This window comes from Trachurus japonicus, chromosome 21 (genome assembly GCF_045865225.1).
Source record: "Trachurus japonicus isolate A0001 chromosome 21, Traja_1.0".
In the NCBI taxonomy this organism is placed as follows: domain Eukaryota; kingdom Metazoa; phylum Chordata; class Actinopteri; order Carangiformes; family Carangidae; genus Trachurus; species Trachurus japonicus.
This window is the reverse complement of record NC_140927.1, coordinates 6,793,760-6,820,097: the sequence shown is the minus strand read 5'-3', so window position 1 is coordinate 6,820,097 and position 26,338 is coordinate 6,793,760. Positions and strand designations below refer to the sequence as shown.

At 43.2% G+C, this 26,338-nt stretch overlaps 2 protein-coding genes across 2 annotated transcripts in view; both read left to right on the top strand.

The window, feature by feature from the left end:
* Positions 1 to 1,583: 1,583 nt before the first annotated feature.
* Positions 1,584 to 11,799, top strand: LOC146964711 (fibroblast growth factor 4A-like). The gene is made up of 4 exons (XM_085764174.1): positions 1,584 to 1,755; positions 2,784 to 2,912; positions 3,028 to 3,131; positions 11,617 to 11,799. The coding sequence occupies exons 1-4, from the start codon at positions 1,584 to 1,586 to the stop codon at positions 11,797 to 11,799; spliced, it is 588 nt and encodes a 195-aa protein (XP_085620300.1).
* Positions 11,800 to 13,219: 1,420 nt separating this feature from the next.
* tmprss3a (transmembrane serine protease 3a) overlaps positions 13,220 to 26,338 on the top strand; it is a 49,623-nt gene continuing 36,504 nt past the window's right edge. Inside the window, exons 1-8 of the mRNA XM_085764172.1 lie at positions 13,220 to 13,274; positions 13,365 to 13,411; positions 14,540 to 14,774; positions 18,360 to 18,473; positions 18,781 to 18,897; positions 21,781 to 21,904; positions 24,607 to 24,726; positions 24,923 to 24,969. Of these exons, the coding sequence (XP_085620298.1) occupies positions 13,220 to 13,274; positions 13,365 to 13,411; positions 14,540 to 14,774; positions 18,360 to 18,473; positions 18,781 to 18,897; positions 21,781 to 21,904; positions 24,607 to 24,726; positions 24,923 to 24,969 (859 nt within the window). The remainder of the gene's footprint in view (positions 13,275 to 13,364; positions 13,412 to 14,539; positions 14,775 to 18,359; positions 18,474 to 18,780; positions 18,898 to 21,780; positions 21,905 to 24,606; positions 24,727 to 24,922; positions 24,970 to 26,338) is intronic.

The window sequence follows — 26,338 nt, the reverse complement described above, 5'->3', positions numbered from 1 at the left end:
GCGTTTTTTTAGGAGGTTTCCCATGGGAGTTGAATTTCAACATTTTAATATGTGATATTACACACCTTCCTGAACACAATAGTGGAGAAATTTCTTGGTAAGGACTTAGTTCCCAGATTTTTGTAATGTTTCCCTACTCACAGTTATTTCGATCTTACATTTTTGTTTTTCATGTTAGGAAATCCAGGGTGGCAACCAATATAGCTAAAAAAAACATACATAGGACAATATTTCAGACTGGGATCATCATCATTTGTTTACAAGACATCTTAAAGATTGTAAAAATATTTAAAAATACATACCGTATTCATGTGACATTAAAGACAACCCCTGCCATGCTAAGGAATAGCCTCTCTGTAATACATTGTATTGGTGGTGGGGGGAGTGGGGTGTGTGTAGGGGGTTCCGATGAGCGGGAAATGTGGGCATGGCTGTTTTTTTACCATCAAGGAGTGTTTTGGGTGAAAAACTAATGCTTGCAATCAACTCAGAATCGTGAAAAACCCCTAGTTTGACCCCTCACAAGCTACTTAAGGCCAAATTAAACACTTCGGAATGTTCAAAAATCATGTTAGGAAATCCAGGTGGTGGCAGCCAAAATAGCCTAAATAAACATACATGGGATAATATTTCAGGTTGGGATCATCAAAATTTGTTTACAAGACATCTTGAAGATTGTAAAAATATAAAAGATTAAAATTTTTCATTTTTCACAGTCGGAAATCCAGGATGGCCACAAAAGATGTTCAAAAAAAACATGCATGGGACAATAATTGGCGCGGGGATCATCAAAATGAATTTACTAGACACCTTAAGGATTACAAAAAGCTAAGTTAGAAAAATATATCTTTCGGGTGCATGGGAACCCCCCCTGGCTACTAGACTATATGTCCTTGTGGCCATTTAGGATATTTACCAGCCTAGAAAATATCCATGACGCACGGTTACCTGACTGAACTTGTGTAGCCTATGTGTGTGTGCTGTGATGCCTCAGACTTCTCATGCTCTATCAGCTCAGCTCACTCTCCAATCTCAGAAAATGTGATACTGCACATACAGTTTGCATGTCTCTCCTGTCAGATTAGGCAAGATCACAACACATCCATGTACGCAGGCTACACCCAAACACTCAGCTGTGATTGTTAAGTTGTCTGACTGTACTTTTGGCCGTCCTCTAGGCGGGTTGAAATAAAACATGAACTGGATCAGATGCAGCAGACCAGCAAGTGAGAGGTAGTGGGGAAAAAGGTCTGCAGCACCCTCAGAGAAAATCATGTAAGGCTGTTGAAGCAGGAGAACTGATATGTGACTGATAATGACAGCGTACAGAGGAGTATCTCACTGTGTCCCTGTCAGTCACTGCTCTGGCGTAGACACATGCAGGCACTGAGGAGATAAAAGAAGGAGGTGGATATGGAGGAGGCAGTAGAGCTTAGGATCAAAGGAGCAGGAGAAGAGGAAGCAAAACCTGGACCTGGACTCTCCCTGTACCACTACCACTACTACGGCCCTCTGTCCCTGGATGTGAGTGTCTGCTGCAGATCACTGAGCGGTCTTCCAGCAGGGGCCTGATGTGCTCCGCTATGGATGCTTCCCTGCTGCTGCCTGGCCTGCTGCTGTTCCTGCTTTTCTGTGTGTGTCATCGACCAGTGGAAGCAACAACACATGAGGCAGTGGCTTCACCCGACAGCCTCAGCACTCACCTCCGAGGCCTGTGGAAGCTGCATGTGAGGGACTCCCTGCTGAAAGAAAAAGGTGAGGGTGCGCCTGTTTAAAGGGGACCTACTGTATTATGCTTTTCCAGCTATTCAGACGTATGTATTTAAGATGTTGGATTCCTGCTTCAGAGGATGTGGAAGTGCCATATCATGTGGTAAGTGTGTGTGGGCAGTTTCAGGCAACACAAGGCAAGGCAATTTTATTTGAATAGCCCGTTTTTACAAACAGTTTGTCTTAAAGGTCTTTACATGGCATCATAAAAACATCGTCAGCCCGTAGACCCTCACATCCACTGAGGAAAAACTCCATGGAAAACCCTTTTAACAGGGAAAAAGTGGAGGCAGGCAGCTCTGAGCCGCCGAAAACGCTCGAGTTTGGAGAGTTTTTTTTCAAAGTCAGATATTGTGACGTCACATCTTCAGCGGAAGTCAACTCGCCTGGCTCTGGCGTCAGTGCCCATTAGTATGCCCGCCCACCCTTACTCTGATCAGCCTCAGCATTAGCCCAGGTTCCTGTTTTGATGATGAGGCATATGGTTTATCATTTCTCTTTCTACCACATATTTGGTTTTATGTGATAAAAACACGTGATGATAATGATAAGGTGTTAGTACATCAGACTGTGTGAGAAAAATCTCTGGGAGAATCTTAGATGAGTTCATCTCTTTCTGTGCTATCGGTAGTCTTTCCTTTAGGGTACAAGCCACAGGGTGCAGGTACCACAGTAAGCTCTCTCTCTCTTCCTTTTTATATGACTAGGCACAGAGCTGAAAAAATACTGCAAGGAAAAATAGACTGTCCCTTCCAACCTCCTCCCTGAGTGATCATGTTACAGTAAATCCAGCTAAATCACTGTAGTCCTTTTCAATCATGCGTTTGCTGATTTTGTCCAAAGATGTTCCAGATACAACATTTGTGTACTAGTGTTGTTTGGTTTACTACTTTTGGCAATAAACTGAGTTTTTGATATTATATTTTGTTATAATTTACGAAGCATGGACTCTGTATTTCTTTTTGGATGACATCATCCATAAAAGGCAATCTAATCATTTCTTTACCATGCAGGTTCCAGACCTCATCCAATCAGAGAAGGAGCCAAGCAGCAGCTGCTCTACTGCCGTGTTGGGATTGGCTACCATCTCCAGATTCTGCCTAATGGTTCTGTTGGAGGTGTCCACAAACCCACTGACTACTGTGAGTTCAGTCCACATTCACTGGCCTGAGATTTCATTATGTGAGAAGCTTGTGATGAATCCATCCAAGCCATGATGGATTGCTTTAACCCTGTGTTCCTCTGTCTCCACATTAGCTTGGCTGAAGGTGTTTGCTATCAAGCATGGAGTGGTGGGAATCAAAGGAGTCAAGAGTGGCCTGTACCTCTGTATGAGTGGAGGAGGACTGGCAGGGGGAATGGTATGCAGCCCATACACACCTCACATAGTAGCACAGCAGGGGGGTTGGTGTCATGTCATATCTGTGTACTGTAAGGGGAAATGATTGAGACCAGTGTGACAGTTGAGGTTCCTGTCACTATGCCTCCAATTGATCATGTGCCCTGGCTACTTGGCCAAAGGGATGTCCCTTTGGGTGACTGGCAAGCGCGCATGACTCTTACCCGGGAGGTGTGGGTTCAATCCCCGCCCGGGCCCTCTTCACCTTGCCACATTCTGGCGTTGTTGGCAGGATCCATGTAGCACTAGGGGTGGGTCCATGGATTCCTAATGTGTGGCAGCCTGTGCGGAAGCACGAGGATGTGCTTGTGAAAAGAGGGGGAGAGATGTGACAGTTGAGGTTCCTGTCACTATGCCTCCAATTGATAATGTGCCCTGGCTACTTGACCAAAGGGATGTCCCTTTGGGTGACTGGCAAGCGCGCATGACTCTTACCCGGAGGTGTGGGTTCAATCCCCGCCCGGGCCCTCTTCACCTTGCCACACCAGGAATAGTTGTAATGTAGTTCACTCCTGTAATCAAACTGTAGTGGGTCTAGTGCATGTTCGACCTGTGACCTCAGAAGATGGAGAAGTGTCCATTCCAGGGTCTTCATGATCTATGATGTGTATCTCAGCTGGTCATCCTACAAGACATCATGTTCTTGTCTTGTTCTGGTTCATGTTTTTCACAGGGAAGCAAGTCTTGTCCTGTGTTTTCCAGGAGGAAACATCAGGTTCAGTTTCAATATTATCCATGTCCCAGGTAAAAACCTGATAACAGCTGATGCTCTGTCCAGAGCGCCGCTTCCAGCTACAGCCACAGAGGCCGAGCAAGACCTGGAAAAGGAGTGCAAAGCTTACCTGGACAGCATCGTAGAAAGCCTGCCAGCCACACCAACGAAGCTTGAACAGATTAAGACAGCACAAACCTCAGACAATGTATGCAAACGTCTCAGTCGTTACATTGCAAAAGGCTGGCCTGAACACAGACGAGATGTGCATGAGCTGTTGCTACCTTACTGGCCTGAAATGTCAGTCCTGCATGATGGGGGAGGACTGCTTATGAAAGCTGAGAGGCTCATAATCCCTGACAGCATGAGACCCGACATCCTGCACAAACTACACCAAGGACATCAGGGTGTTAACAAATGTCTTGCCAGAGCAAGTGAGTCAGTCTGGTGGCCAGGCATCACATCTGCAGTGAAGCAAATGGTTGAAAGATGTGGAGTCTGCGCACGTGAAACCCAGGCACCGGTGGAACCTCTGCTCACAACAGATCTGCCAAGCAGGCCGTGGCAGAGGGTCGCGGCAGACCTTTTCCAGTGGCAGAATGGACACTACTTAGTCATAATAGACTATTTCTCACGCTCGAAGTGTGCAGCCTACAGGGAAACACCTCAGCAAAACAGACTATTACAAGGTTTAAAGCTGTATTTGCTAGGTTTGGTTGCCCAGAGGTGCTTGTCACAGATAACGGCCCACAATTCTCCTGTCACGAATTTGCACAGTTTGCCCGAGAGTACGACTTCACACACGTGACAAGCAGCCCCCGTTACCCACGCAGCAACGGGGAGGCGGAACGGGCCGTCAGAACAGTCAAGTCTCTATTAATGAAAGAAGGAGACTTCCACAAAGCCCTGTTGGCCTATAGGGCCACTCCACTGGCACATGGGAGCTCCCCAGCTCAACTTCTGATGGGGAGGAGAATTAGAACACCAGTCCCAGTGTCTCCGGAGCAACTTCAACCACAGTGGCCGGATCTGGAAAGATTCAAGGAAAAAGACACAGCATTAAAAGTGCAACAACAACAGACATTCAACCAGAGACACCGCACTCAAACCCTGCCACCTCTTCAGCCTGGTCAACAGGTGTGGATCAGACCCGCACGCACTACGGGGACAGTTGTGGGTCCTGCAACAACACCACGCTCCTACGAGGTGGAGACTCAAGATAAAGGACGGCTGCGACGCAACCGGTCCCACCTCAGGGAAGTACCAGTGCCCCCAACACCACAGGACAGGGTGATTCACGATGGAACAATAACTAGGTCAGGGAGACTGTCCAAGGCTCCTGATAGACTGGACTTATGAACATTTGACACACACACAGTTCACACCATGGGGCATAAGCAGTAGTCGAGTTGAGGGGGGATGGGGGGGGATGGCATCCCCCCTGAAATAAAAACGATCAAAATCATCCCCCCTCTCCATCCCCTTTTTACATTAAATGTTGGACATAACTATAATTATATTAAGGCTGTCGCCTGGCCTGGGCATTCCCCCCGAACATTTCTTACATAGCCCAGGTCCAGGATGTTTTCTCAGACGGAGTTAAACAGAAGCGCACATTAACTGAGAAGGTAGTTTTGTAATTTCCCGGTCACAGTGAATGCAACACAGGCACGACGCCACGACCAATCAGAGAGAAGTGTTGTAGAAGCGAGAATCCTCCTCCGTGTTTTATTGGTTAACAGCCAGGTAACCAAGGTGACAACCCCAATAGCATTGACTTTTGGGCCACATGTGGCATTTAGCTGGCACCTCTGGCTGAGATGTGATATGGCAAAATGTATGAGGACCAAATCATACCCACATACGCATTGCCATATATTAAAATTTGGAGGGAATTATTCTCCTGGTACACTTATTTAACTGAGGCACTTGGCCCAGATAATAGAATATTCTTTTGGGCCGCATGTGGTATGTGACTGGTAAAATTGGAGGGAATATCTCTTCTGGGGCAGTTCTGTAATTGAAGCACCTGGCCCTATGTAACTGACAAAATGGTAAAACACATGAGGTCCACATCATAACCACGTTGGTTTTGCCATACCTTCAAAATTGGAGGGAATTTTTCTTCTGGCACAGTTCTGAAATAAGGCACTCTCCCAGATGATAGATGTTAGCTTTTGGGCTACAGTTGGCATGCAACTGGCACAAGTGGCCATGGGTGGAGTTTATTCTGCAACACCCTCCGGACATATTTATTTTCTCTCACTCAGCTTCTGGACTGGCTGCTGCTTTGGGTAAGTGAATTTTAAACCTTTTACATTTTTGTTGAACTACTGATAATTAATGGCACACACTAGACCTACATCTTTAGAGGAGAAAGCTACAAGTTAGCCGACAGAACTCGGTTTTAATTTAATAAAGCGTGTGTTTGAAGCCCATGGGTGGAAAGAGACAGGCTATGACTGTGTTAGCAGCTTTTAGCAGCTTTGCTAACCCTACTGCTCCTGGGATTGAAAAAAGCTTGATTTAAGTTAGGCTACTCCAATGTCTGATTTATTTTATTTTGATTCACCGGAACTTCACACAATGTTTTTTATAAACGCGTTAGCGCAAAAATGATTTTAAACGGCACTATTTTTTTTATTTTATTTTAAATTTAAATTTTTTTTTTTTTTTTAAATAACACGAAAAAAAGAAAACGCACGAGTTAACGCTGTGACATTGGAACCTCAGCCGTTGCCGTCTTGTAATGTTACAGAAAAGCTGCATGTTGACTACACTAGAGAACTTGTTCTTAAGGCTGCTCTCTCTCTCTGACAGCTGATTTTTAAATACCATGAATGGAAAGCATAAGAAACATTGATGTTTCTTTTCTTATGTTTCTTATGTTTCTTATCCATTCACTCCATTCACTCCTTTTTTGTAAGGTGACCTTGGGTGACCTGAAAGGCGCCTCCAAATAAAATGTATTATTATTATTATTATTATTATTGCTGTGATTTCAAGCAAAAAAGAAAACGATGCGATTAATCACGATTAACTTAGGAAATTTTGAGATTAAACGCGATTTAATATTTTAATTGTTTGACAGCCCTAACACTACTCTTTCAAAATGTCCTGTGTTCTCAAGGTGCCGTAGATGAAACCCTGACTGCAGCTGTTTCAGACAAGGAGGTGGAGGTGATGGGAAACTGGGCCTTGGTGTGAAGAGAGACAAAAAATACAAGCTGAAACTGACAGTTAAGACAGACAGTTTTGATGCACAAATTAAACTTTCTTCATTTCTAATATTTCTACACTGTTCTTGTATTTTGTACAGTATTACTGTAACCTATTTGATCAGTTTTTTTCTGATTCTGTTTTTATATGGATGTAATTTCTACATGTTCTGTACAGTTCATTGAAGGCAATTTTGAAGTATGAAAAAATACAATTTTAAAGGGAAACTTGTGTGTTTCTTAATTTCTCATATTGATTTTGTGTGATTTAAGTGATCTATATAGGTATCGAACAACTTAATCAGTACTGCTATTGCACTAAAATTATCATTTTTTTAATTTTGGTGCCAGAATTGACCTGTCATTCTCTTCATAGTGTGGGGCAGATGGAAGGTGTGTTAATAGATCTGATGAAAAAAAAGTACCAGTTTTATTCTGTCAACCACATGTGGGCCACAATGATTCAACAGAACTGAGCCACACGTATTCTGTATGTGACCCATGAGCCATATAATTATTTTAATTTAGTTTACTCCTGGTAGAAGTCTGGTTTTGTTATGGTTCAGTTTGGGCTTATAGACCTTAGGGCCAGATGTGGCCCATCATTCACTTCCAAAAGTGGGCCAGATGAAAGGTTTGGTGTATATTAGTTTAGGTTCTGGGTAAAATCTGGATTTTGGTCTGTCAGCCACATGGGGGCCACATAAGAGCCAGTAGGCTTTACCTGAACACAGCCATACAGGCAGGCCCTATGAAGCCCAGCTATAAGTCATATGTAGTTGGTACAGTTCTGGTAGAGGTCTGGTTATGTTATGGTTAAGCATAGCTTCCTACTTGGGCCAGATATGGGCCGTCATTCACTTCCGTAAGTGGGCCAGATCTTTGCTGTTTATTTGGGCCACATCCAAGCCAAAGGAACTTTGCTATTAGGGAATCTGAACTCTAAGCGATAGATAGCGTTCCGAGCGGTTCCGAATCACGGAAAAGGGGAGAAGTTTCTGCAGTCGTGGTGACTCGCGCCAGCAGGGGCAGACCGCCGGTGGGTCAGTGGACCGGCCCGGTCCGGTCCGGCGTGGTGCTGCAAGTGACCCACTGATGTTAGTGTGTTTACATTTTGTGTTTACATCAACGTCTATGAGCGCGAGGAGTGACTATTCTCGGTCAGAGTTTTGTTTTTGCTCTCCAGCCACAGCTCCACACTAGAGCATGACACGGGCGTGGATTTTCACTCCCGTCCCATCCCACTCCCAGAGAAAAAATCCCATCCCGTCCCAATCCCGGGCCAGAGTAAAAAAATAAATCCCATCCCGTCCCACTCCTGTAGAATGACTCCCAATCCCATCCCGCTCCCACTCAAAATTACTCCCACTCCCATCCCACTCCCGTTTTTATTTTTTATTCATTATTCCTGACTTTATTCTGTAGCTCACACTTAACGGCTTCATCTCCTCCACCTCCCTCCATTGTTGTCAGGGTTTATATGATATATTATGATATTATATGATATTAACTCTGATATGAATTATATCTTATTATTTAACTACTTAAATTACAGTAGTATAAACTTATTTGTTGAACTCAGCCTGATGTAAACATTAAAACTCAGTATCCAGTCACACAAGCAGCTCCATGTCCCTGTGTGATGTTCAGGGACAGTCAGGACAGTTGGTGGACAGACAGAGAGCTTTAAGGTTGAAGAAATATTAATTAAGGGTGCACTGTGAGGCTGTGACCCGACCATATGTCAGCTTTAGGAGAGAAAACTCAGCTGTTCTCAGCTCCACCGCGACCAGCGCTTTTTTTTTTTTTTTTTTTAAATAGCCCCGCGGTATCGACCCAGCTGAAACACGGGAGGACACGCTGTATTTATCAATGCTTGGTCGCCGTGCTTAGACACCGGGAGACACAACCCGAGACCGGACACCGGAGGAGAAGCAGGTCGGATGTGCACGAAAAAACAACACCGAATGCGCCCCGCTACGGCGTCGCTTGTGAGCGCACATGACGCGCGTCTATATTGAAAGTAATGCTCGCAAAAGACGCTACATCTGCCTTTTAATCAAGGCGGCGCCCAAAATCACCAAGGCTGCTAAGTGAAAGAGTAGAAGAGAGAAGAGAAAAGTGCCACTGAAAGATGACTACAAACATGGACGCATCTGACCTTTTGGTTGTTTAACACGGCTGAAAATCATCATCTATTAATGGCGTTCCCGCTCCTGCCCGCTCCCGTTGATTTTTATTCCCGTCCCGTCCCAATCACGGGATCAATAAAATTTTGACTCCCATCCCGCGGGAATCCCACGGGAATCACGTGACCCGCGGGAATTCCCGACAAATGTCATCCTCTACTCCACACTAGACCAGTTCTGAGTTCACTTTCATACACTTAGCCATTCTTGTCATTACAATGAAAGGAACCTTAGTCAGTAGGCCTACTAAATGGGCTTTTTTAAATGTTTTATCTGAAGCAATGTTGTCTTTTCCCTTTATTTCCTCCTCAGAGTACACCAGAATGCCTTATTTATGTGTTAAAAATCACAATTTTTTTCTGGGGGAGTGCCCCCAGACCCCCCTACAGTGCTTTAGATAGATGTCAAATCAATTAAAGCCCAGCTGAGTTGGTACTAGTGGAGAAGCTCCATAATAATAATAAAAAATATATATTTATATATAATTTATAATTTTATAATAATAAATTATATAATATAGTTTACATGAATTACACTCCCCCCCCCCCCCCCCCTTTTTTTTTAATAAGGTGAAAAAAATTGACCATCCCCCCTGAATTTTTTTTACAACTCGACTACTGGGCATAAGTGAAATGTTATAAGAGTGTTAAGAAAAGAAGGACAATTGAAAATGATATTGTCTGTTTAAAAGTAAAATGTTCTAGTGAAGAGTTACGTTCTTACTTTGTCAGCTGAGATTAAAAGCTATAAAAGGGCTAGTTAGCTGTAAAATGTATTTTGTTAGTTCCTGTGATTATACTTCCATTGAAATGATTCTAGGAAAGTCATTAAGTGATGTTATGGATAATGGAATGAAATTCAGAAGTAGCTATACTGTTTAATGCACTTCATTTTCATAAAAGGTTCTGCTAAACAGATTAACTTTTATCTAAAAGGGGGAGATGTAATGGTGGGTTATAGCCAGGAGGTGGCGCACTAGTTAGGAGGTCATAACCTGTAAAGAGAAGCGAAGAAGAATAAAAGTTATCTTGCAGCATCCTGATCGTTGTGTCCTTGAATACAGAGTATAGAGGAATAATACAGTCCCTGTTTGTAGTTGAAGATCCTCTGGAGAGGCTCAGGTCTGCACAGTCCTTTAAAGGTATATATATGATGTGAAGCCTGCGGAGCTAGTTCAGGCAGACAACTCAAGCTGCGCCCATACTGATCAGCTGATCAGTCACATGCCCTCCTCCTCCAAATAGGGCGGGCTACTTAAAGCTTCAGTTGGTAACAATTATTCAGTCATATTTGCTGGAATTGTCACTATATTCTGATGGTCAGACATTAAATGAGTAATTTAGGACAAAATCCAACTCCTCTGGCTCCACCTACAGCCTGTAATCGTATTTGCCAAAATCCACCGCGCCCGACGATTCTCCACCAGTCAGGTAGAGGGAGCAGGAGGAGCAGCCAATCGCCGCTCCTACACGTCGTGCTATGGATACGGTACATCTTTTTTTTTTTTTTTTTCTTCTCTGTGGGTGCGTTCATGGCTACTTTGTGTGTGTCTGTGTGTGTGTGGGGCGCTTGGCAGAGGTTCATAAAGGGACCTGACGGAGTATTGTCTTGAAATTTCCGACCAAGTCGCGGAGTTTACTTTCACTTTCGTCAACTTACCAACTGGAGCTTTAAACCCCCCAGTTTACCTGCTCATCCCTGGCTATGCTGCTGCTGCTGCTGCCGCTGCTATTTCCTGCTCTGCTGCCTTGCTGCTGCTTCTGATACATCTCGCTGCTGCTGCCCATGAGGTTTTGCAAACCCACCTTTTCCCCAGCATCCACCTGTGGGCTCTGTCTCTATGATCCCCTGGGGGGTCAAGGATACCTATGCCGTGCTTCAGCTTGCAATGCTTACAATCAATCCTGCTGCAACCACGCTCAAGAATATGCTAACTATGCTGTGCTTCAGCTTGCAATGCTTATTTGTTCTCATTCCAGAGTTGTCTGACTGAAATGTATTTCCATAAAACAATGTACAGGCCCCGCCTCCTGCCTGTCTAATGCAATTCCTTATTTAGAAATCATTTTATTTTAAGAATTTTGGTCAGTCCCACTGTTTTATTTCTCTGACTCACTGCTTTGTTCTCTAATGCCATGCCCTCTCTTTATTCGTATATGTCACTCAACCACTGCTGTTCTCTGTCTCTCTTGTTGAGCCAGGGAGCAGAGGGCCAACTGTGACTGGCGTGTTTCACCTGTTCCTTTTGGACTGAATGAATGATTGAGCGCTGAGCTTCATTACAGGACAGGATGATGTGATGGTAAACTGTTTTCTCATGTTTTCCAGGAGCAGTTTTCTGATGACTGTTTGTTGAAGGAAAACCTGGAGGAGAACCACTACACCACCTACTCTTCTCTGTCTTATCCAGGCACCTACCTGGCTCTGTCCCACAAGGGAGACCTCAGGAGGGGCAGAAGTGTGGGCCGCCACCAGTCCTGCACTCACTTCCTTCCTCGGAGAACACCTTGACATAGGCTACTGGTCAGAAGTGCAGCCATATGTGGAGAGGCCCACAGTGACCACACCGTTAGAATGACACAGAACTGAAGTCATTCTGAAACACAAGTGATGTAAATAGTCTCTTAGCTCTCTGTTGTTCAGTTGGTTTGGACCTGGAAATGTGCTGGTTAATATTTAACAGATAGCAGTCTGTGGTGATCCACCGAAATTCTGAATTTCTGATCTATTAAAACTCAAAACCAAATTATAAATTCATTTAAACAGGATTTGTTGGCAATAATTTCCAAATGGGAGAAGTGGAGTTTGAATATGAAAAATTAAGTTAACAAAAAAGATGTAGTGGGGAGTTAGGTGATAATGTTATACTTTGTGTCGGTTAACCCCAAGAGGACAGCATGAGGGGGAAGTTGTTCTTTACCTTAGACAGGTGAAGACTCAGACAACGCTTTGACCTTTACACAGTAACTCGATGTATGACTGTGAACTGGATGTGAAAAATGACCTGTTCATTAGATGAACACCAGCCAAGATTTAGGTTTCAGAAAGAAAACAGGTTTAAAACCCTGTTGTCATTCTTTATGGTTGTGTTTTATTTTATTTTTTATATACGTATATATATTTTTTCATAATCATTTGTTCAATTAAATAAAAGATCTATATTTTATAATAATGTTGTGTTGATGTTGTCTTTTTCAAGTTAGATGAAATCTTTTCACAAACTCATCAATGTAATGATGCTGAGCTCTGAGGCAGAGTTAGTTGCTCTCTGGCTCCCTCCACTGATAACTCAGGTCCTGTTGCTCTTTTCCTCTTCTAGAAATTCTCAGCACATTTTCAGTAATATTCAATAAATTCAATAGTAGGTGAGTAGAAGGGGTTGCTGTTTGTGTGCAGTTTTTGATTCCTGTCTCAGTGGGAATTCATTCATTTATCTTGCTACTGAACAACTCAGTTTGAAAACTTCATCAGAAACCAAGGTCACTGAGAACAGTTGAATGGGAACTGCTCTCTGAATGATGGTAGTTTTTTTTTTTTTTTTACCAAACATGGATGAAAGGTCACTGACCTTTATTTCTGTATATCTCCAAAACTTGTTACATACTGACTATTTGGTGAGAATGAGCAGCTGGACAGTGTATCCAGTGACAGCGTCCTCATAGTGACCAGCAGCATCCCTCCTCCTGCACCCATGTCCCCACACTCACTGCCTGGACACTCAGAAGACATACGAGCATGTAATCCTACCCACAGAATGGGAGGTGCAGGGTCACCCGATCCCCCTTCTTAGTGGCAGCACTCACCTGCTCAGGTGTCCCTTTGTACCAAAGTGTAGGTACGGCAGGAGGGCAGCCATTAACACAGAGACACAGAGGCAGAGGGACAGAGGGACAGAGGGACAAGAGGGACCGAGGGACAGGGATTTGGGGTTATGGTGTTGGATAAAGCTCAGCAGAATGTGGATGATGGGACAATGATGAACATCAGTATGTTGAAGATAATTAAGTCAACCTCAGGAATACTTTTTTTTTTCATGGTCTCCATTCATTCCACTGCTTCTCGTCTGTCTTTTCCAGATCCTGCTGCCGACTCTGCTGCTGCTGACACATCCACTCCCCCCTCAGTAAGTCACACAGTCAGAGTCCTGACTGTCTCTTATATCTTTGTCAACTGCTTTAATGCGTTTATGCTCTGGAATATTGGTGGACATCAACTTGATAAGTTTTTAATTAGCTTCTATTATTTTCTGACATTTTATAAACTGGACTGATTCTATTGTGGACCCCAATAGAAACCATCATACATGAACACTGATCACTAACAGTCCAACAATTTACAAAATTTACACACACAAAAAAAGAAACAATAAACAACTATACTACTATGAAAAAATAACAAAACTTCTATCCATCCCAAATCCTGTCAGTATTTGTTGATATCAGATACATTTCCAAAAGTCTGAGACCACTTTCCCAGACAGACATGTTTAAAATGAACAATGAATTAATGAGAAATAGGCATATTGTCTTTTTACCTGTGTGTGTTCTTCAGTAAACCTGCATTTATACATTAAATATGTGTATCATTCACAATATATTGGTCTACCATGCTCAAACTATGGATATTGTCATACATGTACATGTGTACGTCATGTTTCCAGACTTGTCTTCATATATCATAGATGCTTACTGTAGCAGCTCTTGATAGGTAACACAGGCTGGTTAGACTCATGATGCTGTTTTCTTAAAGAGGAACTATGCAATATTTTTTTTACCATAATTAACCAGCTCCAGAGTCCTAGTGCTGGTTAAATCAATGACTTGTAACTAGTTCCAGGGAGAATGGAGGCTCTCTGCCTTCTACCTAGCGTCTCTTGGCTGAAAACCAACCTTGTAAGACCCGGTGTCCCAGCTCTCGTCTCCACCACGGCCCGTAATCCGTAATCTCTTGTTTATGACAGACAAGACTACACAAATATACATGTCATAAAACGTATGTGATATATAACGCTATCCACCGCTCCATGGATTGATTTCTTGCCAGCTTGATTGAAAACAAATGCAGGACGAGGGTTAGCAACACAGAGGACAAGAGACCAGACTTGCATAGTTCCCCTTAAAAGGAGCAACAGCTCCTTCACAATTGTACGAAACATTCTGTGACTTCCTCTGTTATTTTGTTCTGCCACAACAAACCTGTTACACCTTCATGCTTGCTGTGTGTTATTTACCTCCACATTGTCCTTTTACAGGAAATTAAGGCAGAGAAACCTGAGCAACCAGACCCCTCCACTATAGAAGTGGTTTCTGTGACAGAGGAAGACCTCCCCACAGTCGAGACCCCCAACACAGTGTTCATCAGCCCCCTTGGCAGTTTTAATGCTGACCCCCAGTCAGAGAATACTCTTGTCAAACCTGAAGACTTCCAGCCCCCAGCTTCATCCTCTCCAACCATGCCAGTCACCAAGGTGCAGCCATTTCTCCAAGGTGAGCCATGTTGTGGGATTTGTTTGAAATGTGATAAGACATCATGTGCTCTGCTATGGAGATAATGATGTAGTGATGTGTTCCAGCACTGATCCCTCCGTCCTCCTCTACACTAGTGATGAAGTTTTTTCTGCTGTCACCAAAAACTAATCGGTTTGTGCAACATTTATAGGTATTGCTTGAGGAGTTGTGTAGATGTTGTGTTGACAAGGCGAAAGTCATGTTTTCATTTGAAACTTAAGTCACCAAAATCCAATCAGCCTGAAGTACAGGCAAACCTTTCTCCTCCTCTCCTGTGTTGATCATCACCAAAAACCATCTCAGTGTAGTTTTCCATCTCCTCTCTCAGCTTCTCTCTGGGGCTCTAGTAACAGGCCAGTGAGCCAGTCAGAAATGATTGAATGAATGACAATGATTGATTGAAATAGCAGATTTCAGGTGACCTCTAGCTCAGAGAAACCAACTCTTCAAAGGTTGGATGGTGAGCAGGGTTTAGGGCTAAGAGGGAGACTGCTTTGTTCGGACAGGTCAGTTTTTCCATACAGGGTGTGTGCATCAGGCTTTGATACTTTCACAATATTGCAGTTTTTCAAACACACATTTCTTTTGTCACAACTAAATCCTAAGTGGCTTCAATCAATTCATTGAACCAATTACAATTTGAAGATCTTTAAAACTTTAAACACAGTTTCTCTTCTTAAAACACATTGTGCACGGTGATGCACAAAAGTAAACATGTTGCAGAAGTTAAACACAACAGCACAGGTGCTGTTGCTTAGACACCACACCTCAAAACTGTTTGGTTAAAATTTGAGAGAAACAATGGAGAAACATTCAAGTTTATGGATATTTCTGTTTGTTCCTATTCAAGCTCAGGTCCTCCATCAGGGGCTGTGAGCTTGAGGGTCCTGCACAGTATTGTATCTGTTCTCCTGGAGCTACTCTCCCACTGTGGGGGTCACAGCCCTGAGTTTCCGAATGGGACCTCCAGTCTCCACATCCTTCTCTGTTCTTCTCTCAGCCCTTGGTATTACTCCAGCTTCTTGTGCTCCTGCTCATTCTTGATGTTGCTGTCTCTTGGGATTGCTACATGTACTGTATCACTACAGCTATCCTCTGCTGTTTGTTCACCATTGTCTGGTTGGTTAGCCACCACTACTTTGTCAGTTTGTATACCTGGTCATTTTCAACCCCCTTTGGAAGTGTGTTTCATTTTGACCTTGGGACTTCCAGCTCATAGGCAAGGCAAGGCAATTTTATTTGTATAGTCCATTTTTACAAACAGTTTGTCTCAAAGGGCTTTACATGGCATCATAACAACATCCTCTGTCCTTAGACCCTCACATCCACTGAGGAAAAACTCCCAGGAAATAAAACAGGAGAAATCCCAGGGTGAGGGACAGAGGATGGATCCCTCACCCAGGATGGGCAGATGTACAGTAGATGTAGATATCCCCATCTTTCTATAAACACTTACCAAGTGTTTATAGAAAGATGGCTACCATTAATGGAGGTGGTGGGGGAACAAATGGATTGATAACTCAAAGAGTTTTTCTTCTTTAGGGTCCGGGCAGCGCAGCTGCCAGGACACTATTGTATTCCTAGGAATTCTTCTTCTTCTTCTTCTTTCTTTCTTTCTTTCTTCTTCCAAGGAAGTCATACTTCCCATGGGCGAAAACTCACCAAACTTTGCACAAAGGTTCAGTCCCATGCCAGATTCACTCAACTCCAAGGACATGTGCCCCCCCCTCCTAGGGGGGGCACAATAAGCGTTTAAATTTAACAACTTTAAAAATTCCTACCAAACCAACGGTAGATGCTACAGTGTTGAAACTTCACCACAATGTAGCCTCAATACTGCTGAAACTTTTGTCCACTTAAACTTATTACAAATTATGAAGTCCATCACTCTGTTTTTTTCAATAACTGTAAAACTTTTAAAATGTATCTCCTCCCACAATTTTTGCTCAATTGACACCAAACTTGCTACAGAGCATCTCCAGACTGTCCTCCACAAAACTTGTTTCTCGGATTTTTGATTAAGCAAAAATTGAGCCTACAGTGCATGAAAACGTTTGACTGTAAACAGTACTGTAAACATATACCATCAAATTCTTGCTAAATACATTTTCAAACTTCCTGAAAAAAAAATGACAATCTTCTGGAGTCATGGTTGATGAAGTTTGGCAAATATCAGAATTTTAATTCAAAAACTGAATTTTCTAGAACATTTTGAATTCTGCTGTCATGGGAACAACTGCAGCCAATGTGAGTGTGGAATTTTTAAACATCATATTTTCTCTTATGAAGCAAAACACTTATCATTAAAAACAAATCACCAACATTTCCATGCTGTCAAGATGCAATTTATGTATTATCAGATTTTTGTTTAGATGACTGAATTATTGACATTTTGACCATTTCATCACAACAGCTTCCCGGGCACTGGCTCACCTGAGTGGATAAATGAGGCTACACAGCAGGTTTCACTACCAGCTAATTAGCTCAGCGAGTTAGGAGCTGGTTCTTGCTGTCAGAGATTGTGAGTTCGAGACCCAGCGTGGGTGATGATGATCAAAATGTCAAATGTCCTCAAGCTATTTTGCTGTCTAGATGCAATTTATGTATTAACAGATTTTTGTTTAGATAACAGAAATCTGCGTTCACAACTGCTGCCCGGACACTGACTCCCTGAGTCTATTTGAGAAGACACACACCATGTTTCACTTCCAGATAATTAGCTCACTGAGTTAAGCGCTGGTTCTTGGTGTCAGAGGTTGTGAGTTCGAGACCCAGCCAGGGTGATGATGATGACAGATCAAAATGTCAAATGTCCTCAACACAAAACACAAGACAATTGTCCTAATGGTGGCATCACAGCAAGCCTCTAAATTTAAAAATCCAAATAGCTTGGACTGGACCATGTGCGAAGGCTCCTAACATCTTAGACTCATAGTAGATGTTTGACAAATACATATCATTATTTTACCTCAAAAACTGATTTTTCTTTTTCTGCCTACATGACACTGAATGGCTTACTCAATTTGTGAAGCCACTGTTGAACTGCCACTTGTCAATTAGCTGCGATTAGTGCGATAGACACTGGTCTTTGGTTCCCGAGGTTGTAGGTTCAATCCTCAACTGATGCAAATTGGACATTATAAGGACAACTGTCTTGTCTTCCTATTCTCCTGTTTGTTGCTCAGAATTGCCTAAATTTGCCCAAAAGTTGCCCGGACCCGACCCATCGCTGCGCAGCAGCTATAATTCTTTCTTTGTTTTCAAGATTATGAGCTGGATCATAAGTGATACCCAGAGGTGCCTTACTACTGTATTGAACTATAAAAACTACAGAGAGCAGTTATTTGGTGAGCAGCTTCATTAGTAAGATGTTAAAGATTGAAAATGTTCTCCTCAGTAGGTAGGGACAAACTAGTGAGGTTAACCACAGGTTCAAGGTGTACTGACTCATAACTATCTCAATCATGAGATAGTATAGATTTTATTTTATAGTTTCACTGTATTGACCCTGTCTGAAGTCAATACATCCAATTAGCTACTTGAATTACTTATTTGTGTGGACAGACGAAGACCTGGAGAAGAGCTGGAAGAACAGACTGTTGGCTCATCGCATCGAGCTGCTCATTGCTTCAGGCATCGTTGTGGTGGTGACTCTTGCTCTTGGTATCGGCCTTGGAGGTGAGGAACTCAGTCTTATAATTTGTGTCTATTAGACATTGATATTATGACTCTAGAGCATGGGCTTTCCCACAATGGACAATGTTATTATGGTGTTTCTAGTTCTGCAAATGTAATATAAACCAGTAGGTACTGGATATACCTGTAGTTCTATGAATCACAGTGTGCTGTGTTGCAAGGAGACATCTAGAGGTTCTGGAAGGTTCTGGTAAAGATGGATGGATGGATGGATGGACGGATGGACGGACAGACGGACAGACAGACAGACAGACAGCTTATCTTTGATCATGCTGGTGTGTGTCTACAGTGGGTCTGAGCTGTGTGGGGAAGTTTCGGTGTGGTTCGTCATCTCAGTGCATCGTCTCCTCGGCTCAGTGTGATGGACAGGTCCACTGTGAGAATGGGGAGGATGAGCTTGGCTGTGGTGAGACACACACACACATACACATGCGCGTGCCAGTATATGTCACCACATATTCTCCCACAGTGTGTCCCTTGCCTCCAAACACAGACAAACAAAGAAGAGACAAACCTTAGCTCCTCATGAAGATGAAGGTTCTGCCATTAAGGCTTAATTAAAGGACAATTCCAGGCGAATTCAACTCAGGGGTGTATTTTCATATCATTTTAGGTCTAAAAGAATGAATCTGAAGATTTTCAGTTTAATTGCTCCTGTTTTGCGGTAGCTGCGTCTGTCCCTGCATCGCCACGGCAGCAATGAATGGGAGTGGATGTAAGCTCCGCTGTTTAGGCTGTTTCCAGCCCTCAAAGCCGCAATTTTTTTCCACAGACAGCATCAGATGGCTACTCAAACATGCACCGAGAAGTTTATTTACTTCAAGCAAGCCGACATGTTTGTAAAACTAGATCTAATTCAAAGTCTCCCGGAGTCTCGCGCGAGACCCAGTTGCCGTGCTCGGTGTGTTCACATGCAGTGGGAAAAGCTACCGTTTGTGTCATAAACACAGGAATATCAACTCTTTACTTGCTTCAAGTAAAAAAAACTTATCGGCGCATCTTTGAGTAGCCATCTGACGCTGTCTGTGGAAAAAAATGTACACTTCAAGCAGGTAAAGAGTTGATATTCCTGTGTTTATGACACAAGCGGTAGCTCCTACTGCGCCTGAATACACCAGCACTGCAACTTCGGGCTCACGCGAGACTCCGGGAGACTTTGAATTAGATCGACTTTTACAAACATGTCGGCTTGCTTGAAGTAAATAAACTTCTCGGTGCATGTTTGAGTAGCCACCTGATGCTGTCTGTGGAAAAAAATTGCGGCTTTGAGGGCTGGAAACAGCCTAAACAGCGGAACTTACATCCACTCCCATTCATTGCTGCCGTGGCGATGCGCGGACAGACGCAGCTACCGCAAAACAGGAGCGATTAAACTGAAAATCTTCAGATTCATTCTTTTAGACCTAAAATGATATGAAAATACACCCGTGAGTTGAATTCGCCTGGAATTGTCCTTTAAGGTTAGGATCAAGGCCAGAACTGAAGACTGAGTTAGGTTCAGGCAAGAGAGAGGCGAGGCAAGGCGAGGCAATTTTATCTGTATTCATTAGATTCACATGACGTCACTGTGTTTCTGCGCCGCCATATTTGTGTCCGAATCAAGGCAATCTGGGCACAGATCACAGCGTCACGTTACCAGAACAAGTGGAGTAGTAGGAGGAAATCAGCAAGAGACCGAAAATTGACGTTATTTGAAAGATGCCAGGATTATATTGTGCTGTTGACTGTGATAGCAGTCGCCAAAAAAACCCCGGACTGCAGTTTTATTCCATCCCAAAAGACGTAAAGTTATAGGCGGAATAAATAGTTGACTGCAGGCAGTCTATCAGTGGCCGCATGGGCTGGCTGTGAGTCTCACAAAAAGAGGGGATTCACTTTTTTTTTTAATAACATGGATATATTGAATTCTGCATTTTGATTACTTTCTTATTAATTACTCACTGATTCTGCATTCAGTCTTTTATTTCTGTATAACAGACCGTTGCTAAGTAAAACGGGCCGTTGCTAGGGACGCCGCTCTGATCAGCGGAGCAGGGCAGAAGCACTAGCAAGGATTTTTACCTTGTGTTTAATTTTTACCGGCTTCAGACTAATTGTGATGTTAGAAACATGACTTGTAGCTTGTTAGAGGGAGAGTGGAGGCTCTCTGCCTCCCTCACCGCTGCTGGAAATCAAACCTGCGATCAGAGCGGACGGGCCAGCGCAGTGTCACAGCTGTGACCAGCTGTGTCTGTGCCACCGCGAGTCCGTGACACAAACGTGTCCCGTAATCGTCATCTCTTATGACAGACAGGACTACATAAATGCGCACATCGTAACATTTACATGATAATTCATCAATCTACTGATTGATTATCAAAAGCCCATTGAAAACAACTACACACGAGTCGACCGAGAGGAGGGTGAGGAGCAAACAGTGGAGAAGTGACCGGACTTCGGACTTTGATCAACATTACGTCTCAAATTAATTAATTAATTCATAAACTGTGTAATAAGTGTGATAATATAGAGTTAGTCTGTTGTTATAGAGATATAAACCCAGACAGGATGTATGAAACCCTGTCATTTTGTCAAGAAACTGTCATTTCCATCCTGCGGTTTGCATGCTGTGGAGACCTGTCAAATCGGACACAAATATGGCGGCGGTCCCTTCGACGTGACTATGAATGAATAGCCCATTTTTACAAACAGTTTGTCTCAAAGGTCTTTACATGGCATCACAACAACATCCTCTGTCCTTAGACCCTCACATCCACTGAGGAGAAACACTCAGGAAGAAACAGGAGAAATCTCAGGGTGAGAGACATGGAGGATCCTTTACACAGGACGGATAGACGGCACATAGATGTTGTTACAGACAAGAAAACAGCAAAAACCATGGAGAGAGGGGAGGCTAAGGTCGTGGTTAGGTTGGGGCCAGGTGTAGGAGGAAAGTCAAAGAAGATAGATTCCCATGAAACAACTGCTAAAGTGGGATGAGCCAAGGAGAAAACTCACTGTTTTTAAGACAGAGCCTATCAATGGAAAACACATCTAATCTAATGTAGCTAATAATCATTGCATTCATGCAAGAAAATACATTTAAAAGGCTGGCGTTTCTTTACATATATCATAGTATTATTGGTGGGTTTGCAAAGGTTGTTCCTGGCCAGAAACTAATGTTATCCAGGTGACTTGGAAAAGTTTGGGGACCCCTGGTCTGAGGACATCAGGTTACTGGAGGTTTTTGTGCCAGACCAAATCTCTCTCTCTCTCTCTCTCTCTCTCTCTCTCTCCCCCTGTCTGTCAGTGCGTCTGAGTGGGAGGAGCTCAGTGCTTCAGGTCCAGAAAGGAGGGGTGTGGAGGACAGTCTGCTCCGAGGACTGGAACAACTGGCTGGGGGTCTCTGCCTGCAAGCAGCTGGGATATTCAAGGTCTTGACTGCAACTCAGATGTCTTTATTTCTGTTCTGTCTTTCCTTTTTAGTTGTATCTGTATGTTATGATGTTGTGATTTGAGCCCACACCCTGATTCTCATTTTGGGTGTTACTTGTGCAGAGGGTTGTGATAGAGTCATTTTTACTTATATAGTGCCAATTCACAAGATAAAAAATAGAGACGGTCTAGATTTTCTCTTCATAATAGTATTGACAGAAACACAACAGATCCACAGCGAGCTCACATGGCAACAGAGGCAGAGAGGTGCAGCACACACACAGTAAGACCAAGAAAACTGATGTTAGAGTTTGGCAGTAGGCGATAGGCAGGGTCAGGATCAGACAGCAGAGGGTGGACTCTACCTCTAGGAGGACTGGAGGACTGACAGGATGAGTAAAATGAAGAGAAAAAGAGACAGTCTGGCTGCTCATGTGCTTGAGAGAGAAAATAACTAGAAAGGGTGATGCAGTAATTAGAATGTCTAATAATCTTGTCGTCAGTACAACTTGGCCTAAACTATCTGTGATGCATCTATTATATTGACACTGAGGCTCTTGCTGGAGGTTGGATGGGAACAGGTACAAGCCTGAGCTAATCAAAGGCTTCACCATAAAAATCTGTTTGAGGATTGAATTTGAAGGCCTGAATGGAGTCAGCTGTCCTGGTGTCAGCAGGGAGGCTGGTCCAGATAAAAGGAGCCTGGTAGGAAAATGCTCTGCAGCAGCTGGTGCCTTTTTAAGTCTTAGACAATAGTCCTAGATTCTGTGATGAAAGAGCATGAGATTCAGTATGAAGTTTAATCAGATCAGACAGAAAAGAAAGAACAAGTCCATTCAGAACATTGGATGTAACAAAAAGTTTGATCTGATATGAGCAGGAAGCCAATGAAGGAAAGCTGAAATAGATGTAATATAATGAAAATCTCTGGAGTTTGTCATGACTCTAGCAGCAGCATTATGAGCCATTTGAAGCCTCTGAATCCCAATATATGCCAGGCCAGATTATGAGAGATCACACAGTTGTCAAGCATTAGCCTACTGTTAAATGATCAAATTTGTGTCTGTGATGAGTCTTGCCAATGACCAGCATCTTGGTTTTGTCAGTATTAAGGAGCAAAACGTTACAAGACATCCAGTTTTACACCAAACACAGGCAGATCTCTAAATCCATAATCTCAGAGGAATCATCAGCCTGATTTTGAACACAGTTTTTGTTGAAACTGTCTCAAGTCCAATTGCATCATGAGAGTGAATAATAAATGACATTAATTAGATGAACTATTTGAGGAGTGTTTTCACCAGACCTCCTCTGGTTAGACCACTGATCACATCACCATACAGTACAGCTGGAACCTGACATACACTTCCTCAACTCACCTGTGGTAAGAGAGGCTCAAATGATCTGCAGAGTGACCTTATTAAAGGGATAGTTCACCCAAAATTGAAATTTATCGTTATCTACTCACCCTCATGTGGACTAAGGGCTGGGAGAAGTTTCAGAGTCCTCCGTGGCTTCTCTGAGCTACAGGGGGTCTCGGCATAGCAGTGCATGTCCATATAACGGTTGCAAATGGATACCAACTATCTTTATAACAAAAAGACACACCAAAAAACATCCAAATACCTCCATGCTGCTCGTATGTAATGTCCGTCTTGTATTGAAGCCCTGAAATGCGAAATTGTCCCGGAAAAAATTAAATAAGTCTATATTTCAAGCTTGTTTGTAGCGGAAGCTCCTCTTCCCGGTTCGTCAAATTTGGACGAAATTAAGCGTAGCGTTAGTTCTGGCAGGCCATGACGTCAAGCTCTTAATCAGCACAGCATAACTGTCATCACCTGTGCAGATCAGCTGATGGCTCAGCTGACTCCCCGCGGCTGCTTCCTATTGGAGAATTGCATTCAGGGCGCGCTGTTTAAACTGCTCTAGTCCGACGTCACCTCCCTTGCTGCTGCTGCTTCCTCTGCCGGCTTTTTTGCAACCCACCTCCACCCCAGCTCCTCCTGTCATTGTACATGTTGGTTGCTCTGCTCTGTCTGGGTTTTCTTTGCTGCTGCGCTCCCTGCTTATGCCGTTCATGATGGCTCGTGAAGGGCAGGGAGGTGCTCTTCCTGCCTCAGGCTTTCCACGCAAGCGCGTGGAAGAGCAGGGGGTCCCAGAACAGTACCATACCGCCAAATTAAACTGTGCAAGTAAATAAATATTATTTTGACATAGTGGTCCTGACAGAACCAGGGTCTGTCCTCTTCCCAGTTCGTCCAAATTCGACGAACCGGGAAGAGGAGCTTCGAGAAGCTTCCGCTACAAAACAAGCTTGAAATATAGACTTATTTAATTTTTTTCGGGACAATTTCGCATTTCGGGGCTTCAATACAAGACGGACTACATACGAGCAGTATGGAGGTATTTGGATGTTTTTTGGTGTGTCTTTTTGTTACGAAGACAGTTGGTATCCATTTGCAACCGTTATATTGACATGCACTGCTACGCCGAGACCCCCTGTAACTCAGAGAAGCCACGGAGGACTCTGAAACTTCTCCCAGCCCTTAGTCCACATGAGGGTGAGTAGATAATGATAATAATAATTGATAAATTTCAATTTTGGGTGAACTATCCCTTTAACCTCCAGAGTGGCTCAGGATTTTAAAGACATGGTCATGGATTTAAAGTTTGAGTTGTGCGTTCTTCCTGTGTCTGTCAGGTATGTGGAGTCATTCTTCATCTCTTTGACTTCCGTTGAGCAGGACCTCCAGCACAACCTCATGTCCATGGTCCTGACCCAGCCTCAGGTCGTAACGCTGCAGAACACCACCACCTTCAGGTAGGCTACATCACACACACACCGCAACCAAAGAACTGAAATGACCATGTCACTGTCATAATCATGTTAGTACAGTTTTTAGCATAAAGCAAATATGTTAGCTTAGTTTCCCTTTAGTAGCCTCCAGTATGTGGTCTTGGTGTAAGAGTGGGGCTGTTTAACTCCATCCCTGTGGTTTGTCATTGTGTCATGACAGTAAGACTGAGTGCAGCTCAGGGAAGGTGACCACTCTGAAGTGCCTGGGTGAGGAAACCTGCTGCACACTGACTCATCTGTTACACTCACTGTTTTCTATGAGGATTTAACCTGCAGTGGGGAAGTTTCCTATGTGTCATGTTTGTTTTGCATGGCATGCATCTGTGTTATCCCTTCTCTTGTGTCCGGGGCTCCAGTGACCCGTTTTCAGGTTTTAAATGCATAGAAGTACAACATAAATTTGTTTATAGCATCAAGGCTTTTTGACTTTGTCAGGAACCTCTATTTAAACAAGATAAAACAATTTTTTTTTTCACAAAATTCTAAAATGCTCTGGTTAAATTATGACATTTGTGGTGTTAGGGTCAATTTTGACCCGGTTATAACGATAAGAACAATAATGAGAGTTAAAACTGAAATCATAAGTGCAAAACCAACCTTTTCATGGATAAGGAAGCCTAACAACGTAACCAAGAGATGAGAAATAAATGTGATGATAAATAATTGTTTTTAGTGTGTTTTACTGCTGATTTAAGACTCGGGTCAAAACCGACCCTAACACCTTAAATGGTAGCAGAAAGCTGACAAGAGTTAGTTTAGTTTAGTTTAAGTTTATTTGTCCCCATGGGGAAATTTGTTTTCACAGACTGCACAATGAGGTCAGTGCTGTCGCAGCAGAGCGTGCGCCATCTTAGGAAGGTTATTTTAGTGTGGGTTGAGATCAGAATATCTTCAGCTGTTTATGTGAAAACATACTTAAAACTTAAAAGCAAAAAAAAAGAGTTGAATTTGATTTCCTAACTGCTATGGAACCTATGGAAGGCCTGAAAGATAAAAGAACATTTTCCTTTAACAACCTCCTAGAATCAAGTGGTGTATTTTTCTAGAGGATTTTTTTTTTAACCTAAATCTCAGGGATTGCTGTTGTAACGGATGTGCACTCACTCACCCATAAAGGACGTGCTAACCAACTTGCCAAGCAATTGTCAACCTCTTGGCGAAGAGGTTAGCATCGTCAGGACCGACACAAGGGTTCGAACCCCACCTAGGGCAGGCCGTGAGAAAACACAACGCAGAAGGCCAGATACGATCATCGGCTACACTGTCACAAATGGGGAAAAAAAATTGTGTGTGTGAAACAAACATCACTTGTCTCTGGGAGGTTGAGTAGATAACATTAATACTGGGTGTGTTAATGTGGCTTGTGTGTGTCTGTGTTTGCATGTTGAACTGCGACAGATGTTAAGGTTGATACAGACTCTGGTCTGAACTACATCCTAAACGTTACATACTCCAGATGACAGCCGTTAATCGGTTTCATGATGACACACCCCCACACAGGATACAGAATACAACTTTTCATGTAGAGTTTCATCTAGTTTTGTAGTCAGAAACCACAATGTTAGATGTTTCATTT